The sequence below is a fragment of the Notolepis coatsorum genome, assembly GCF_963971535.1.
Source record: "Notolepis coatsorum genome assembly, chromosome: 2".
Lineage (NCBI taxonomy): Eukaryota > Metazoa > Chordata > Actinopteri > Aulopiformes > Paralepididae > Notolepis > Notolepis coatsorum.
In genome coordinates this window covers 78,194,823-78,214,182 of record NC_140166.1, presented here as the reverse complement: position 1 = coordinate 78,214,182, position 19,360 = coordinate 78,194,823, and the positions used below count along the sequence as shown (strand labels likewise).

Sequence of the window (19,360 nt, the reverse complement as noted above, 5' to 3'; positions counted from 1 at the left end):
GACCCCAAGTAAGAGTTTCCAGAGGACCTAGATTGGAATGGTGACTATCAACAGAATCGATTATCTTTTTCAAATCTAATTGGGGTCCATTTCTAAAAGCATCTGTAGTTTTGATTTGCCTCAAGTTGACTATACAGTCACATTTAGGACACGAGCACATCGCAATCTAATAGCCCAGGTACAGATCAGCTGACATGATTTAAAACATGGTAGCCACCAATACTTCAAGGAAAATACTAATTGGCATATTAGTCACAGTTTCATGTTTGACTGATGTTTTAGTATGACATACGTTTTAGTACTGTGCATTACAAGAAGAGCATCTGTAGTTGTCCATATAGGCAACTGGAACATACTCATGAGACTCATATGGTTCTACATCTGAAGGGTTCGTTTCTTCCTCTTACATTCTAGCTAGACGCGTCACACGCAGGTCATATTTTAATGGAAGGGTTCAATTGCAATAGTTATAGACTGAGTCATGACATGCCATGATTCTACACTGGTGTTCAGCCTAGTATTTCTGCGTACGGTCTGATCAGGACGGTGTGGCAGAAAACTACCTCCCGGGTGTTGAGGGAGTGTCCTCTGCCAGCCCTCTACTGAGGCCAGAAAACCCATATGAGCCCAGTGTTTAAAACACATACAAATGATGTGTCCACATTGTACTGATTACACATCATACAGACACTATAAGGTGACCCCCACAGTAAGGACAGCCCGGTCTCTCCAGATGCACATTAAACACTGAAATAGACCATGAGGGAATACCGTCATTGTAGCAGCAAAACACAATTCAAAATCTCCAAAGTTGGGTTTCAAACGTTGCGTTTCAAGTATGAAAATACACCAATTACTTCAAGTTGTATTACTATGTTATATTACGTTTTATTGTATTTTTTCTTTTGTGTGGCCATCTTGGTCTATATAACCTATTGTCAATGTCATAATTTATCAAGTAATCTGTCAAGTATACTATTATATACTTATTGTTTATGTGTCTTGTAAGCCCATATGTAAGACACGAAAATAAAAAAACATCAAATCAAAAATCAAACTATGACATAAAAAAAAAAAAAAGTCAATAAAATGAAGAACAGCTACTCACGTTGGTCACAACAGACAAAATGGCCACCACGTTGAGGATCTCCTGCCAGGCTCCGATGTTGCGGGCCTTGGAGGCCACTGGCCGCCTGAACTGGGTGGTGAACTTCCAGGCGTCCACCCTGATCTCCAGGACGTTGTTGCAGAGGGCGAGCAGAGGAGCCAAGGGGAAGGAGGCCACGAACAGAGTGATGAAGCCAAACTGCACCACTGTAGGAGAGGAGAGAGAGAGAAGAGACGAGGGGACAGAGAGGAGGGGACAGAGAGGAGGGACAGAGAGGAGACAAGGGGAGAGAGAGGAGGGACAGAGAGGAGACAAGGGGAGAGAGAGGAGGGACAGAGAGGAGACAAGGGGAGAGAGATGAGACAAGGGGAGAGAGTGGAGGGACAGAGAGGAGACAAGGGGAGAGAGATGAGACAAGGGGAGAGAGATGAGACAAGGGGAGAGAGTGGAGGGACAGAGAGGAGACAAGGGGAGAGAGAGGAGACAAGGGGAGAGAGTGGAGGGACAGAGAGGAGACAAGGGGTGAGAGAGGAGACAAGGGGAGAGTGGAGGGACAGAGAGGAGACAAGGGGACATAGAGGAGGGACAGAGAGGAGACAAGGGACAGAGAGGAGGGACAGAGAGGAGACAAGGGAGAGAGGAGGGACAGAGGACACAAGGGGAGAGAGAGGAGGGACAGAGAGGAGACAAGGGGAGAGAGTGGAGGGACAGAGAGGAGACAAGGGGAGAGAGAGGAGGGACAGAGAGGAGACAAGGGGAGAGAGAGGAGGGACAGAGAGGAGACAAGGGGAGAGAGAGGAGGGAGAGAGAGGAGACAAGGGGAGAGAGAGGAGACAAGGGGAGAGAGAGGAGGGACAGAGAGGAGACAAGGGGAGAGAGAGGAGGGACAGAGGAGACAAGGGGAGAGAGAGGAGGGACAGAGAGGAGACAAGGGGAGAGAGAGGAGGGAGAGAGAGGAGACAAGGGGAGAGAGAGGAGACAAGGGGAGAGAGTGGAGGGACAGAGAGGAGACAAGGGGAGAGAGAGGAGGGAGAGAGAGGAGACAAGGGGAGAGAGAGGAGACAAGGGGAGAGAGAGGAGGGAGAGAGAGGAGACAAGGGGAGAGAGAGGAGACAAGGGGAGAGAGAGGAGGGACAGAGAGGAGACAAGGGGAGAGTGGATGGACAGAGAGGAGACAAGGGAGAGAGGGGAGGGACAGAGAGGAGACGAGGGGAGAGAGAGGAGACAAGGGGAGAGAGAGGAGGGACAGAGAGGAGACAAGGGGAGAGAGAGGAGACAAGGGGAGAGAGAGGAGGGACAGAGAGGAGACAAGGGGAGAGAGTGGAGGGACAGAGAGCAGACGAGGGGAGAGAGAGGAGACAAGGGGAGAGAGTGGAGACGAGGGGACAGAGAGGAGACGAGGGGACAGAGAGGAGACAAGGGAGAGAGTGGAGGGACAGAGGAGACAAGGGGACAGAGAGGAGACAAGGGGAGAGAGTGGAGGGACAGAGAGGAGACGAGGGGACAGAGAGGAGACGAGGGGAGAGAGTGGAGAGACAGAGAGGAGACAAGGGGAGAGAGAGGAGGGACAGAGGCAGGAATGGGAGAGTGAGGGAGAAAAGAGGAGAAGGGAAAGAGGTGTTCAAGTGGATGCCCACAGCTGCCCCCTGCTGGCTGACGATTGCAAGGCAGGGGCAACACATACATCACAATATCTACAAACAGAATCAGACGTTAAATAATCGAATTGACGTTCATCAAATTAAAGTGCATGGTAAAGAGTGATATCCCATTAAAGTGTATATTTTCTTTTTTTTTATGTTGTGGGACTTGTACAGCACTTTGTTCAACTTTGTCAGTGCTGTAAAGTTTAAACCTTTTTAAATCTTAGACAAACAAAACACTTTGCTTTCATAAAATATTGTAAGCCGTCATTTGAGGCTTTATAAAAGCAGCACAATGAACACAGATCTGTCAGTGCCGAGTCCGACATCATCTTAAATAACAAACAGCATTGCTTGTTGTAGTTAACAAAGAGAGGCAGAGTTGATTTTGCAAAAAAAAATATATATAAGAAATCGAATAATAATAATAATCAAATTTTATTTTCATATTCGAATCCCATGCCCATCGAACGAAGCTTCGAAACCTCTAAGTATTTAAGACAGCCCTAATATCCAGTAACAGCAGGTGTGGGGGCGACGGATATCGATAATCTAATAATTTAATTGAGGCTAAACGCTTATTAAAAAGCTCCCAAAAGCGGTCAGGTGGCGTAGCGGAGATTGCGTTCGTCACCAACGCCGGAGATGCTGGGTTCGCGTGTTAGAATCCAGCTCCCGGCGTTGTCACCAGCTTGGCTGGCCGTTCACACTAATACAATTGGCAGTATTAGAGGGTGGGAAAGCTGGCGGTGGGTCCTGGGCGTTGTGGACAGCGACCCCTACAGTTCGGTCGGGGCGCCTGCTCAGCGAGGGTAGGATCTGGAGGGAGGTAGTGTGACCTTCCACACGTTACACTCTCCCAGTGAGAATCTGCGCGGCCAGGCTGGCTGCCGGCTGGCTGCACATGCGTAGGAGGAAAGCATGTGACAGTCTCCGGCCTCTCGGACCAACAGTAGGGGAAAGTGCGCAACGACCAGGAAGGGTGGGATGGGAGGAAAATCGAAAAAAAAGAAGGGGGAAAAAGATATATATATAAAAAAAAAAAAAAAAGCTCCCAAAACGTGTTTATTCACCAAAGATCAGCGTTTCGATCCATACAGATCTGTCAGGGATGAAGACCTTTGGAGTCAAAGATCTGTGGTGAAAATAAACACATTCTGGGAGCTTCTTAAAGGGGAACTATCTTATAAATGGCCTTTTTGAGTGTTTAACATTGTTTCCTAGCTATGTGAACTTATATTAATATGATCTATGTCTCAAAATTCTCATATTGGCGCATTCTTCCAATTCTCCTCTCACAATATTCACCCTCACTGAACTGAGTCGTTTGAAAATGTGCCTATATGTGATGTCATATAGTCACTGCTGCATGTTAATGTTGAGATATATGACGACGCTCCGCAGTGGTTTAGGTGGCACCTGCAGCTGCGGCTGCAAAACAGCTCGAAATCTTGAGGTAGAAAAATGCTGTTTTTGAGGACTTGATTAGAAATACAAAACAATGAATAAAAAAAATATATATATTACAGAGGTGTTCCATAGACTCACAGGAATTGTGTAAAAGTGCCCAAATAGTGAAAGAAATAGTAAAATAGTTCCCCTTTAAGAAGTGCGTGGGCTTGACGTTTTATTTATTGTATATATTATATCTTTTTTAATAAATATTTAAATTTATTTATTTTTTATTATGTTTTTTTATTTGTTTGTACTACCGGGCAGTCCGGTAGAGAGAGAGAGAGAGAGAGAGAGAGAGAGAGAGAGAGAGAGAGAGAGAGAGAGAGAGGAAGAACGGGAGACAGAGCGGGGGGAAGACATTCGGCAAAGGACGCCGGGTCCGGGAATCGAACCCGGGTCAGCTGCTTCGCGAAGCAGCGCATTACATGGGTCGCCACTTGGGTGCCCAACTATTTCAAATTTTAAAGAGAAATTCTAGTTCATATTGGTACATTTTGGACCCCAAATTGATTTCCTGTAGCAGTGTTTGCTAGTCGAAACTAGGGCTGAGAGCCCAAACTTTCGAACGTTCAGACCTTCGCTCGTTACATTGGCATTCAAATCTTAATCAATGGGTTCGAACCTCCGCTTTTAAAAAATCTATTTAAATGATTTAATTTTAGTTAAAACCATTTAAAATGTATTTACACTAAAATGTATGAATGTGTATGCATGTGAATGAATGTTGGTGGTGGTCGGAGGGGCCGTAGGCGATGATTATTCGCCGCGCTTCCGTGAGTCTGCCTCAGGGCAGATCTGGCTGCAATTGTAGCTTACCACCACCGGTATGACTGTGTATGAACGAATAATGGACTCTGTGAAGCGCTCTGGGTGTCATGAAGAGCGCTATATAAATCCAAGTCATTATTATTTATTATTATTAAAAATATATATCAGAATGTTATACATTATCGAAGCCTCCCGTGATCAGTAAATAGGTCCTAGTTGAAAAAAAAACCTCTCTAGTATCGACTAGTCATCCTGTTCCGGACGCCTCACCCATCTCCAGGTACTCGTAGAACAGGCCCAGCTGGCTGAAGTTCTGCAGGTCGTTGTCCTGCTCCCAGCGGCTGTATTGGTTCTCCGGGTGCTTCCGCGCCTTCCTGCTGCCCCACCAGTTACGCATCAGCCTGACGGGAAGGTCAAGGTCAAGGTCAACTTTATTTATATAGCTGCACATTTAAAATCAACCGAAGTTGTACCAAAGTGCTGTACAATACAAAAAACAGACATACTAAAAGAAATACAAAAATACAGTATACACACAAAGTCATATAACTACAATAAAGTTTAAAAAACAACACAGTGGAAGACTTCCTCAAACAGGAGAGAGGGAGAGAGAGAAAGAGAAGGGGACCTGCGTGTTTACACAGTACTCTCTCTCTCTCTCTCTCTCTGCCACTCGCAGACTGTGTGGATGACTGTCACTGAAAGTGCTTATGGGCGGAGCCCAGCCAATAACAGGCTCAAATCTTGAGGCTGGAAAATGATGCTTTTGAGTACTCCATTAGAAATATAAAACAATGATTTAAAAAAAAAAAAAAAAAACTTACAGATGTCTTCCATAGACTCACAGGAATTGTGTAAAGTTGCCCAAATAGTGCTAGGAATAGCAATGCAGGTCCCCTTTAAGTTTCAGATCTGAATAATGTCTATGTATCTCGAGACACAGCTCTGTTTGGAGGAAACCAACTCCCCACGCGCCGCTATTGAGCCACTTGATACCAAGGATGAGGCCTGAATGGGGGAGTCGCACAACTGTACGGGAGAGACTAGATTCCATGGAGCCTGCATACCCAGAATGCCTTGTGGTCCGACGAAGGCGGAGCACCTGTTGGGAGATGCTTCTAGCACATGCCTACTATGGTTAAAGACCCTATTAAGCATATGATTGAAGCCAAGTGGCTATCTAGCTAGCAACATGCTAGTGAAATACACCCATTTGACTGTAGTTAGCAAAGCTAAGAGAAATAGCATGCTAGTCGCTAACTAGCTCACGTTACCACTAGGTTCCAATTGCTGTGTTGTATGAAATGGAACATTAAATTAAATCACTGTTTTAACGTTAGCTTGATGACTACAGTCAAGCATGCTAGTGGCTAGCAAGATAGCCACTTGGCTTCCACCATAATATGCTTCTAGATCCTGACCTCCTGATAATTACATTGGGCCATTAAGCTAACAATTTGTTCACGGTCGCATATTGTTCTTAGCTCATAAGAGGGTCTATGACCGTACGCATGTGTTAAAAGCATCACGACTGGATCCCCTGGTCTTCATTGGACCGCATAGCAGGCCCCATGGGGCGGGGGGGTTGCATCGAGTCTCTCCCCTCTCTTGCACCTCACCCCTGCCCATTTTGACAACCTAGGCTGGCTTAGAGTAGACGACAGAGTACAGCAACTTGCAATGGGCCTGGTCTTCAAGATACACTACACGACTAAGATACCCATGTACATGTCGAAATACTTCCCAAAGGTCAGTGAATACCACGACCACAACACCAGAGGGAGTTCCACAAATCATGTCCAACCGAGATTCGGCTCAAACAAGAGACTAAACACGTTTAGAAATGATACCACAACAATGTGGAACGCCCTACGCCCACAGCCGTAAAAATAATGTGAATCCCTACCCACCTTCAAGACTGCTCTAAAAAAGCACCTACGGGAGGGCGCAATTCGAAACTGGCCCCGGTAAATGTCCAAAATGTTCAATCAATCAATGGTGTATAAAAGACAGGGGACATAATGAGACGGGTGAGAGAGACTCACGGCAGCAGGGCCTCCTGGATGTTCCCCCACACCTGCTTCCCAGCCATGACGATCACCAGCTGCGTGGTCAGCTCGATCAGACAGCCTCCGGGGTCACACTGGATCAGACGGACACACAGCGGAGCGTGCGTGAGGTTCAGGCTTTACATGAAACAGGGTTCCCACAGACGTTGCAAAATGAAATTCAAGGACTTTCAAGTACTTTCCCAAGCACTATTTTTCATTTTTAAAGGGCAAGGATCCAATTCACTTTTAACACTATGATCGCCGGGAACGAGTTTTCACGTCATTCAGAGCCATGCTCATTCTGCCGAAGACGCCGTAACTCGTCTTTGATGTCAATATTTCAAAAATCTGTCATTGAAATCATATTTCCTTTCCGGAGCCCTGAGACACAAGTGTGATCTCCTCTCAACTCTCTAGCGGTTCAAGAGCGCCATCTGGTGGCCGATCGGCAGATCGCCAACCGGATATTAACCTTTGAACCAGTAGTACTCATCCATATGTGGTCCGGCCACTTGCTATAGCTCCCGCGACTCCATCTTGAAACACTGGATAATAGATAGCTCGCCCTAACTCAATAAACAACGTTATTTGGACGTATCAGGATCAACATCCCATAATCGAAAACGGTCTACTCCACGCTGATCGTCCAACGGCACGAGGAACATACGGTAAGATTCAGCGTTATTTTCTAACGTATTCCATATAAACTGCTATGATGAACATATGACCCACTCTGGATGAATCATCTAACGCTGCCCACGGAATTATAAACGATCCCCGCCCATCCGGTCATCAGATCATACGTAGATCATTCTAGAAGTACGTCCAGTTGAAATTTTTCATCTCGCACAGATTCCTACCAAACTGTATCTGATCATCAATATAATGCATTTAGGGCTATATATCACGTTCTGAAGAAAGCTGCAGAAAACGATAAAAACATACTTATACTTTAGACCATATTTTAGTATGAATATGTAAATGAAAAAGTTTAACGTTGCTACACCCTGAACAATACATATAGGACATTGAATGGGCCATAATAATGGCAATGTAGCAATAGGATTTAAAAAGTTATAGCCCTGCAAAGAAGGGGAACTTCTCCATAGACAAATAGAGCTGTCGAGGGATGGTAAATTATGAATTTAACCCATGGCGATCAAAGTGTCAAATGCGTATTTTTTGTGGGGAAAAAATCTGATCCAATATTTATGGCTTTAAAACAATTTCCGACAATTAGTTACACTTTAGATACAAAAATAATGCAATTTCTTGATTCAGAACAATTTTATCATGGATGAACAAAGCTTTCAATGCAAATGGTTGATTTGAATTCCAAGGACTTTTTAAGCACCTTGTTAAAAAATGGGCTGTTTAAGGAATTCCAGGCCTTGACTTTTTTTTGGTCAAAAACCAAGCACTTTAAGCACTTAACACTTTGAATGCCCAACCCGAGTTTTCTCGGGTTTACCCCCCGCGATCTGAATGCCCATAACGAGAATATTCGTTTTTTCTCGTTTTTATTTTTTATTAGCGATCTGAATTCATATTTCATCAACCGAGTCTACCGTTGGTAATTCAGCCACCCCAGGCACTCAGATGTGAAAAAAGCGCCCCCTATCGTCTCCCAGATGGTAATTCACCCTTTTGGATTGGATTCAATGAAAATGCATGAGAAAAAAAAAACCGGACTCCACATTTTACTTCTCACGCATGTAACCGGAGTCAATCAGCTTCATGCTGGACTCTCAGGACAGCGTGGTTACTGTGTTTTACAGTACGTAGCATTGGAATAATCCAAGTTTAATTAATCAAGTTTCAAGTTTCAAGTTTCAAGAAACTTGAAACTTGAAACTTGAAACTTGGATACCATCTGATCTCGAGTAAGGAATCTATTTTACCAGTATTAGGATAATTAGACCTTTTTTCATGGAGATATAAGCGTTTCCCCTATAATGTGATATGGCTGTTTGACTGTAAGAGTGATCAGGAACTGAGAGAATCGATTTTCAGCGCGCGGCACCAGCGTGCACGTACACATATACTATCGATAATCTAGCGTTTATTTGAAAACGATTCATAAATAGGCCGCAAAATGACAACGTTCTAGAATATTACAGTAAAGGGCGATTATCATGGAATCTCTTATTTTTTCCGTGAAAACAAGGGCTTTTCAAAATGCTATCAAACGGAAATGAACCGATAAAAAAACAATCCGCTTCGCCAATGTTGACTGGAAATCGGTCATTGATAATGCGACGGGCAGATTAGACACATAGCCATAATTTAAAACATAGATTAGGCGATATTAACGTTAACATTGGAGTGGTGCTGGGCATTCAAGCACTAAATGAGCGCCCCCTGCTGGGCATTCAAAGTGTTAAAGGACCTTGTGCGAACCCTGATGAAAGGTGTATATTAGCAATGCTACGAGAGAATTGGGTCACTAGCAGTGATAATGCTGTACATCCCATGGAGCGTGGCTTACTCGGTAATGGTCTCTTAGCAGTTCTGCATTACTTCACTGTAAATATTATCAGGGCAAAGGGAGAAGGGCCGAATGACTTATAATCGGCAAAGTGCCGCACTGGAATTTCATGACTCATAGTTGTGGGTATTTCAAGGTCAAGTCTTTGATGTTAGAAGTTCACCTCCTCATTCCTCAGCGTGCCAAACATGTACATGTATTTGCCGGGGTGGCCCACGAATTTGCCCTTGAAGAAGGCCACGTAGAAGCAAGAGGAGTAGTAGTTGACGAACTGGAATAAGAACATCTTCGTGGTCAGCTTGTTCTCATATTCCAGGTGGGTCTTGGGGATTTCTGTAGAAAACAAAGAGTAGGACATGAATGGTGAAAAATAAATGGTGCATTTATATAGCGCTTTTATCCAAAGCACTTTACAATTGTTATTCGTCACATTCACTCACACATACACTCACACATTCACACACCGACGGCGGAGGCAACCATGCAAGGTGCCAACCTGCACATCGGGAGCAATTAGGGGTTAAGTGTCTTGCTCAAAGGACACTTCGACACGCTTCCCGGGAGGAGCGGCAATCGAACCGGGAACCTTCCACTAGCCACTAGCATGCTTGACTGTAGCTCTACCTCCCGAGCCACTGTGGCGCCCACTAGGGGTGTAACGGTACACAGAAGCCACGGTTCGGTACGTACCTCGGTATTGGGGTCACGGTTCGGATTTAAACACAGTGGAGCTCAGATGATCTGTCGGGAAAAGTATGTCCCTTCTTTTTATTTGATTGTGCCTGTGAGTCCGGCGGGGGAGAATGTTGATGTGTGTGTCGCGACGCGTGTGTGTTTCTTTCCATTGGTTTCATTTGGTTAACGTTATTGGGCGCACAAGAAAATGAAAGAAAACTGTAATGACCCTGCAGCTGTTCCAATGTAAATGTGCTCCTCCGTGCACTTTCTCCGCTCTGAAGTCTGACTCGCTGTGCCCGGCCACGCGCGCTGTTCTCGCACGGACCTCGCGAGTGCCTGCATGTGGGTGTGTTCGCGCTGTGGGGCGTATTCGTCGCATGGGTGCGCGTACCACACTGTGACGGCCGTACCGTAAATTCGCGGGACGAATACACGTACCGTTACACCCCTAGCGCCCACACATAAGACGTCAGCATAGTGTAGTGTTGACACAGTCCCCAATAGCTCAGGCAAGGTACAGGTCAGGATCAAGGAAACACTAGAGAATAAAGGTACGTTTTGATCTGGGATTTAAAGGACTCGATCGAGGGGGCAAGACAGACTGAGGTAGGGACACTGTTCCACAGCCTGGGGGCTGCGACAGAAAAAGCACGTGGCCCCTGGTCTTGAGATTGGCCCCCTGTTCCTTAAGTCGCCCCCGATTGGCCGATCTAAGGTCCTAGCACAAGAGTAGGGGGTGAGTAGGTCAGAAATGTAGGAAGGGGCTTTGCCATTGAGTGCTTTGTAAATTGGAAGCCAGCGGAGGGAGGCTAGGACAGGGGTGATGCGGTCGCACTGGAAGCCAGTGGAGGGAGGCGAGGACAGGGGTGATGCGGTCGCACTGGAAGCCAGCGGAGGGAGGCGAGGACAGGGGTGATGCGGGTGCACTGGAAGCCAGCGGAGGGAGGCTAGGACAGGGGTGATGCGGTCGCACTGGAAGCCAGTGGAGGGAGGCGAGGACAGGGGTGATGCGGTCGCACTGGAAGCCAGCGGAGGGAGGCGAGGACAGGGGTGATGCGGTCGCACTGGAAGCCAGCGGAGGGAGGCTAGGACAGGGGTCACGTTTCTTGGTGCCCGTTAATAATCTAGCCGCAGCATTAAGGATCGGCTGCAGAGACATAGAAGCTGCATGCTCCTTACCCATGTCTGTGATCCAGACGGCCACCCTCTCGTAGAAGAAGTTGAGGATCATGATGATGACGAAGTTGATGCAGGAGGCGGTGACGGAGGTGGCCAGCTGTGGGGTGATGAGGTTCCCCACCAGCTGGATCTTCTTGGTCTGGCTCTCCTTCATGTAGCTGGCGAAGGCGGCGAACACAGCCAGCCGGTAGGCTATCACCCCGATGATGCAGGCCATGATCAGACAGATCTGTGGAGAGCACACACACAACAGACTGTTGAGATTTGCACAAGCGGACATAGTGTACAGACGCTCTTTCTTCCGTTAACACTTTGATTGCCTAAGGCTAAATTCATTATATACCATAGGTTGCCGGCTCTATTTGTCTATGGAGAAATTCCCCTTCTTTGCAGGGCTATAACTTTTTAAATTCTATTGCTACATTGCCATTATTAGGGCCCATTCAAAGTCCTATATGTATTGTTCATTGTGTAGCAACGTTAAACTTTTTCATTCACATATTCATAGTAAAGTATGGTCTAATGTATAAGTATGTTTTCATCTCTTTCTGCAGCTTTCTCCAGAACGTGATCTATAGCCCCAAATGCATTATATTGATGATGAAATACAGTTTGATGGCAATCGGGGCGATATAAAAAATTTCAATTGGACGTACTTCTAGAATGATCTACGTATGATCTGATGATGACCGGATGGGCGGGGGATCGTTTATAATTTCGTGGGCAGCGTTATATCATTCATCTAGTGTGGGTCATATGTTCATCATAACAGTTTATATGGAACACGTTCAAAAATAACGCTGAATATTACCGTATCTTCCTCGCGCCGTTGGACGATCAGCGTGGTGTAGACCGTTTTCGATTATGGGATGTTTATCCTGATGAACCATTTCCAGCTTGTATAATACTATATACGTCCAAATAACGTTGTTTATTGAGTTAGGGCGAGCGATTGATCATCCAGTGTGTTGAGATGGAGTCCGGCTACCGGACGCGAGTGCCCGGAGCTCATATGGATGAGCACTTCCTGTTTGGTGCCGATCGGCCACCAGATGGCGCTCTCGAACCGTTAGACAGTTGGTGGGAGCCCACCAGCACATCTCAGGGCTCCGGAAAGAAAATATGATTTCGATCACAGATTTTTGAAATATTGATATCAAAGACGAGTTACGGCGTCCTCGGCACCTTTAGCATGGCTCTGAATGATGTGAAAAAGCGTTTTCCGGCAATCAAAGTGTTAATGACATTACATTTATTTTTTCTTATTTTTTTTTTGCACATTTGGAGTTTAGAGCTGGGTCAGGATTTAAGATGCTTTAAGCCTTAAAGGGGAACTCCAACATTTTGGGAAATTAGCTTATTTAACATCTTCCCTGGAGTTAGACAAGAAGATACATACCTTTTTTGTCTCTGTGCGTGCATTTTAGCTTTGGGAATAGACGCTCCGTTAGCATAGCTTAGCTTCATCACTGGAAGTGAGGCAGGACAGTAGCCTTACAGTGCCTTACAGTGTATTGCAAGGTCTGACATTGACCAAACTTGATATGCATGACCTTGGTGGGCTCTAGGTCAACTCCTGAAAAGGGGGTCAATGTCAGACTTTGCAATCAAAAGTTAGGGGGCTAATAACCCTTGCCATAATTTCAGTGCGCCCCCTAACTTTTGATTGCAAGGTCTGACATTGACCCCCTTTTTAGGAGTTGACCTAGAGCCCACCAAGGTCATGCATATCAAATTTGGTCAATGTCAGACCTTGCAATACACTGTAAGGCACTGTAAGGCTACTGTCCTGCCTCACTTCCAGTGATGAAGCTAAGCTATGCTAACGGAGCATCTATTCCCAAAGCTAAAATGCACGCACAGAGACAAAAAAGGTATGTATCTTCTTGTCTAACTCCAGGGAAGATGTTAAATAAGCTAATTTCCCAAAATGTTGGAGTTCCCCTTTAAGGTAACGCCTATTTTGCATAATATAAACATAACATCACAGAAAACTTTCAATACATCTTTTCTTAGTTGTTACAGTATGGGAACATAGTGATATCTATTAAAATATTATTTTGGCCTATTCACGCACCGATACCCCTTTCTTAATGCCGATACCAAGTCTTACATTTCTGACATGTTACACATCTTGCTTTCGGATTTTAGTATTGGGGAAATTCCCTGATACTGATACTGTATTTGCAAATCTGATATGTCATAAATGTATAGATGTAGCAGTACTGTCTATCTGTATGTCATGTATGTCATATATGTCCTGATGAATTGAAAATGGGGGACCCTGATGTAAACAAGACGAAAGTCTTTATCTGGTCTGCATCCCCTTAACAATTGTATGTATTGAGCTGTACTGTATTATACCCATTCTGCAATCTGTTAATAAAGTTTTCAATCAATCAATCAGGGGTGACAGTGGGTTAGGAGGTAGAGCGGTCGTGTGGTAGTCGGGAGGTTCCTGGTTCGATTCCCGCTCCTCCTTGAGCAAGACACTTAACATCCCCTAATTGCTCCCGATGTGCAGGTTGGCACCTTGCATGGTCGCCTCCGCCATCGGTGTGCGAATGTGTGAGTGAATGGGTTAATGTGAGGAAAAAAATTTGTAAAGCGCTATATAAATGCACCATTTACTGATACCTAAATGGTACTGGTATCAGACCAGTATCGTTATCGCATCCCTAGTTTTGAGAAGTTTGATGGTCATTTTATGCCCATTTTGGAACTCTACACTCTATAGCAGGGGTTCCCAAACTTTTCAGGCCGCGACCCACAAATAACGGTGTCAGAGAGCCGCGACCCCCACTATTATAGGAGGTAAAAAAATATATATATATATTTTTTTTGTATAAATCGAAATGTATGATTGAAACATGCAAACGTTCAAACGCACACACTAATAAGCATTGGAGGCTTTTAACCAGGGCCGGACTGGGGAAATCATTCAGGCCAGGAAATATAGTGCAAAATATAGCCCCAGTCAGGCCACTTTTTAAGCAGGGTGTCTGGGGGTCCCCCATCAGGATTTTTTTTGTTACAAAGACTTAATTTCCTGCATTCTGGTGCAGGATTTTTTTTATTTGTACCCTTTAAATGCCAGTGTTTGTGATGGCATCACAAATTATTGTTAAAAAACAGGCTAGCATATGTATGATTAGCAACAACACTGATTTTGATGGATTTTCAGTTTTTTTGTAATGTCAGATTGAAAAAAATACAATCCTTTATTCAACTTCAGCCCTGATCATAACACCACATATTCATTTTATAATTCTAACCCTTTAAATGCCAGTGTGTGTGATGGCATATATTTGCAATATATCAAATGCAAAGTAGATTTTTTAGCATGTGTCAATGATTAGCAACAACAGTTTTTTGTAAGGGTCCCGCCTCCACCAATCACATGCGGCTCCCTTTGTGTGTGTGTGAGAGCAAGAGAGAGAGAGAGAGATAGTTCTCCAACTTGTGTGAGTTGCAGTGATCTCCTGGTTGTTCCCCACCTAGGCTATCTAACTATTGCGCTGCTGCAACTAGAAACACTGGCCTGGCCTGCTCCTAAGTTCAGTGGCCTGACTGCAAAAAAGATTTTTTTTAAAGATTTTTTTAATATATTTTTTTATCATCTGGCGACCCCCCTCGCGGCGGCTCGTGACTCCCACCCCACTTTGGGAACCCCTGCTCTACAGCACTGGTCCCCATTCACGTACATTCTTCTGGAGAAGACTGGGACAGCGAATTAGCGGTGTGTTACGACAAGGATGAACTAAACACACAGACAGGTCTTTGGGTGTCAAATGCGGTTTTGCTAAATTGCATGCACATCCCAAAAACATCATCATTGTTTACAGATGAAAAACAATAAAAAGGTCTAAAATAAGAAGACAAACCTTGCTCTTTGCATTGTACAGTACACACAGACCACAGTATGGGTGCAAATATGCACGCACGCACACAGACACACATACATACACCTGAGTTCTATATTGACTCACCCAGAACAGAACCGTGGCCCCAGAGAGCCAGTAGCGAGCACACTTGGTGGAGACGGGCAGGTACGGCTCCATTTCCTGGAAGATTAGTTTGATTAGATTAGATTAATTTTGTGCTTGCACATGTATATATGCATATACATACCAATTATTCACTTGTTCTATTCTCCATCCACCTATCATCCATAGCAACACCCATATATCACTGACACCCTGATGGGGGGGATCCCCTTTGAACTGCCCATCTGAGGTTTCTTCATTTTTCCTTTGTATACACATTTGTATTTGTGTGAGTGAGCGCGCTTGAGAGTGCGGGTGGGGGGCGGTACCTGGGTGATCCGGTTCAGTCTCCGTTCGGTGCACATGGTTTCAAACTCGGGTCGGATCTGAAGCTGCTGCTGGGCCTCCTCGAAGTCCACCAGGTCCCACTCGTACTCCAGCCGGGCCTGGCGCCGCTTCCAGAACTCCAGGAACAGGGTCACTGTCGGGGGAGACACGGTGTCAACAACCCCCGGTACACACACGTGGCCGATGGCCGACGACTTGTTTATTAAAGAAGACTTGTCCGGCCCATGGGGACATTAACATGTGATTTCGGGCTTTACAAATACATTTTTCTATTCGATTTGATGGTTGGAAGAGAACGTAGAATGGAAAAGAAAATACTGGCACATTTACATTGATGTGGAAACTGATATACGTTGATTAATGTGCACTGTCCCTGGGTAAAACATTTATAATTAAACTTAAAAAAGATTAAAAAAAAAAGGGCTTAGGAAGATCTTTGAATGGAAACAAAGACGTGAGACAACTGTCCACTGGGCACATTACTGCTTAAACAAGCTAGCTGCTACCTGGACTAGTGGTTTGAAACGCCCCCAGCCACTGGGCACATTACTGCTTAAACAAGCTAGCTGCTACCTGGACTAGTGGGTTGAAACGCCCCCAGCCACTGGGCACATTACTGCTTAAACAAGCTAGCTGCTACCTGGACTAGTGGTTTGAAACGGCCCCAGCCACTGGGCACATTACTGCTTAAACAAGCTAGCTGCTACCTGGACTAGTGGTTTGAAACGGCCCCAGCCACTGGGCACATTACTGCTTAAACAAGCTAGCTGCTACCTGGACTAGTGGTTTGAAACGGCCCCAGCCACTGGGCACATTACTGCTTAAACAAGCTAGCTGCTACCTGGACTAGTGGTTTGAAACGGCCCCAGCCACTGGGCACATTACTGCTTAAACAAGCTAGCTGCTACCTGGACTAGTGGGTTGAAACGCCCCCAGCCACTGGGCACATTACTGCTTAAACAAGCTAGCTGCTACCTGGACTAGTGGTTTGAAACGCCCCCAGCCACTGGGCACATTACTGCTTAAACAAGCTAGCTGCTACCTGGACTAGTGGGTTGAAACGCCCCCAGCCACTGGGCACATTACTGCTTAAACAAGCTAGCTGCTACCTGGACTAGTGGGTTGAAACGCCCCCAGCCACTGGGCACATTACTGCTTAAACAAGCTAGCTGCTACCGGGACTAGTGGGTTGAAACGCCCCCAGCCACTGGGCACATTACTGCTTAAACAAGCTAGCTGCTACCTGGACTAGTGGTTTGAAACGCCCCCAGCCACTGGGCACATTACTGCTTAAACAAGCTAGCTGCTACCTGGACTAGTGGGTTGAAACGCCCCCAGCCACTGGGCACATTACTGCTTAAACAAGCTAGCTGCTACCTGGACTAGTGGGTTTGAAACGGCCCCAGCCACTGGGCACATTACTGCTTAAACAAGCTATCTGCTACCGGGACTAGTGGTTTGAAACGCCCCCAGCCACTGGGCAGATTACTGCTTAAACAAGCTATCTGCTACCGGGACTAGTGGGTTGAAACGCCCCCAGCCACTGGGCAGATTACTGCTTAAACAAGCTAGCTGCTACCTGGACTAGTGGTTTGAAACTCCCCCAGCCACTGGGCACATTACTGCTTAAACAAGCTAGCTGCTACCTGGACTAGTGGTTTGAAACGCCCCCAGCCACTGGGCACAGCGGGCAGCAGCAGACGCTGTTTGGTGTTGTATGTGTGAATTGTGCATGAATCAGCAGTAGACTCCATTCATGCCCAGCCAGTCTGCCCAGCCAAGTGGGCTCTAGCTCTCCATGTATGCTGGCTGACAACCATGGGGCACCGTGCTTTTTCCGGACTGGGGCCGCGCCTGTGGAATCAGCTGCCAGGGTCCAACAAGGCCTCAGACTCCCTTGCTGCCTTCAAGGCCAGCCTTAAAACCCATTGGGTGATATGTCTTTGTTTCATGTTTGAAAAAAGAAAAGAAAAATATTTGATCACAAAATTAAAAAATAAAAACATTTATTTATTTTTTATTTTAAATGTTTTTATGTTTTAAACCTTTTTATTCTTATGTTTTTATTTCATTCATTTGAATGTTTTCATGTTTTAAACCTTTTATTTAATTATTAATTTGTTTCCCTTCTACTGTGAAGCACCACTGAGTTTAAAGTGTGCTATATAAATGAAATATATTATTATTATTATTATTATTATTATTATTATTATTATTACAGTATTATTATTGTGCTTATTATTATATGTGCTCGGCAGACGTCACAGACACAGAAATATCAAATTAAGGCGTTAACGTTAACGTCAGGAAGTACAGGGCGCATCCACAGACATATACGACATGCAGTACACAGTAATTTGCCTTCTATACCCCCGAGCCACATTTTATATGACTTCCAGTATTGCTAATACACATACATAACATACTAGCCTCTGCTGAAGTCAACTATTGTCCACTATATAGTATATACTCATTGTAGCGCATCCTTGCAGACACTGGTCCACGCATGCTACGAATTGGACTACTACGAAAGAGCCTTGACACAGTGTTGGTAATAGGGATGGGTACCGAATCCGGTACTTTTAAGTATATCGACCGAATCACGTCGGTACTACCGAGTACCGATTCATATGAGATCCACCGGTACCAAATTTTATATATATTATATATATATTAACAAATTGTTCTAAATAAAATAATGCTAATAAATAAGTTTGGAAATTCTTTTTTTACAACTGAGGTAGGTAGATTACACTTTTAGAGACTAAAGTACCGAAAAAATTGGCTAGTTGGTAAGGAATGATCTGGAATAATTCAGCATGGGTACAGGTTTCGACACTAAGCAAAGCCCATAAATGGGGCCAAGCTGTTTTTACGGTGGGGGGGTGCACACACTGTAAACTCTAACCACAGGTTAAATTCAGCACGGCGATGGCATGGACAGACACTTACCCCAAATCCCCATAAATATGGCAAAGAACACCGTCGCCTCGTTATCAAACAGATGGGATTGCTGCAAGGCAGGACAGGAGAGACAGGATGAGGAGGGGACACACGCTGGGCCTTGGCCACAGACAGTTTGACACGCGGCACACTCAGCGGGACGAGCCTCGCTCGGTGTGATTCACCGTCTGAAGCCGAATCAAATTAGGAGTCATTCTTAGATCAGGGGTTCTCAAACATTTTTTTATACCGCAACCCCATTTTATTTAGGATTTCTTTTGGGGACCACCCCACACTTAATTAACGTATCACATCATTTCAACGTGGAATTAAGGAATATCAAAATAAAAGCACACGTTGTTGAACTTGATCGTGCATATTTATTAGAAGATTTTTATTACAGCACCATGTTATCAATACACATTTATAAAACGAGGCATATTTAAGTCAGAATATGTTGCCAGAACATAAAAAAGTATTAAAAAAATAGATACATTTTTCTTTATTTCTTTTAACTTGCCAATGTGTGACCCCCACTGTCACCTACCCGCGACCCCAAATTGGGTTGCAACCCGTAATTTGAGAACCACTGTTCTAGATGAGAAAGACCCGATGCAGAAACTTCAGGACACTTAGTACGACTTTGGATTAGATATATATATATTTTTTTTAAACAGCAGACATTAAACTAATTTACTTTACGAGTACATAAT

At 44.9% G+C, this 19,360-nt stretch overlaps 1 protein-coding gene across 1 annotated transcript in view; it reads right to left on the bottom strand.

Annotated features, from left to right (window-relative positions):
- ano5b (anoctamin 5b) overlaps window positions 1-19,360 on the bottom strand; it is a 129,636-nt gene that overhangs the window by 10,106 nt on the left and 100,170 nt on the right. The window contains exons 10-17 of the mRNA XM_084309171.1: window positions 18,657-18,717; window positions 15,686-15,837; window positions 15,360-15,434; window positions 11,371-11,599; window positions 9,677-9,846; window positions 7,020-7,117; window positions 5,245-5,375; window positions 1,109-1,314 (exon numbers count right to left, since the gene is read on the bottom strand). Of these exons, the coding sequence (XP_084165297.1) occupies window positions 1,109-1,314; window positions 5,245-5,375; window positions 7,020-7,117; window positions 9,677-9,846; window positions 11,371-11,599; window positions 15,360-15,434; window positions 15,686-15,837; window positions 18,657-18,717 (1,122 nt within the window). The remainder of the gene's footprint in view (window positions 1-1,108; window positions 1,315-5,244; window positions 5,376-7,019; window positions 7,118-9,676; window positions 9,847-11,370; window positions 11,600-15,359; window positions 15,435-15,685; window positions 15,838-18,656; window positions 18,718-19,360) is intronic.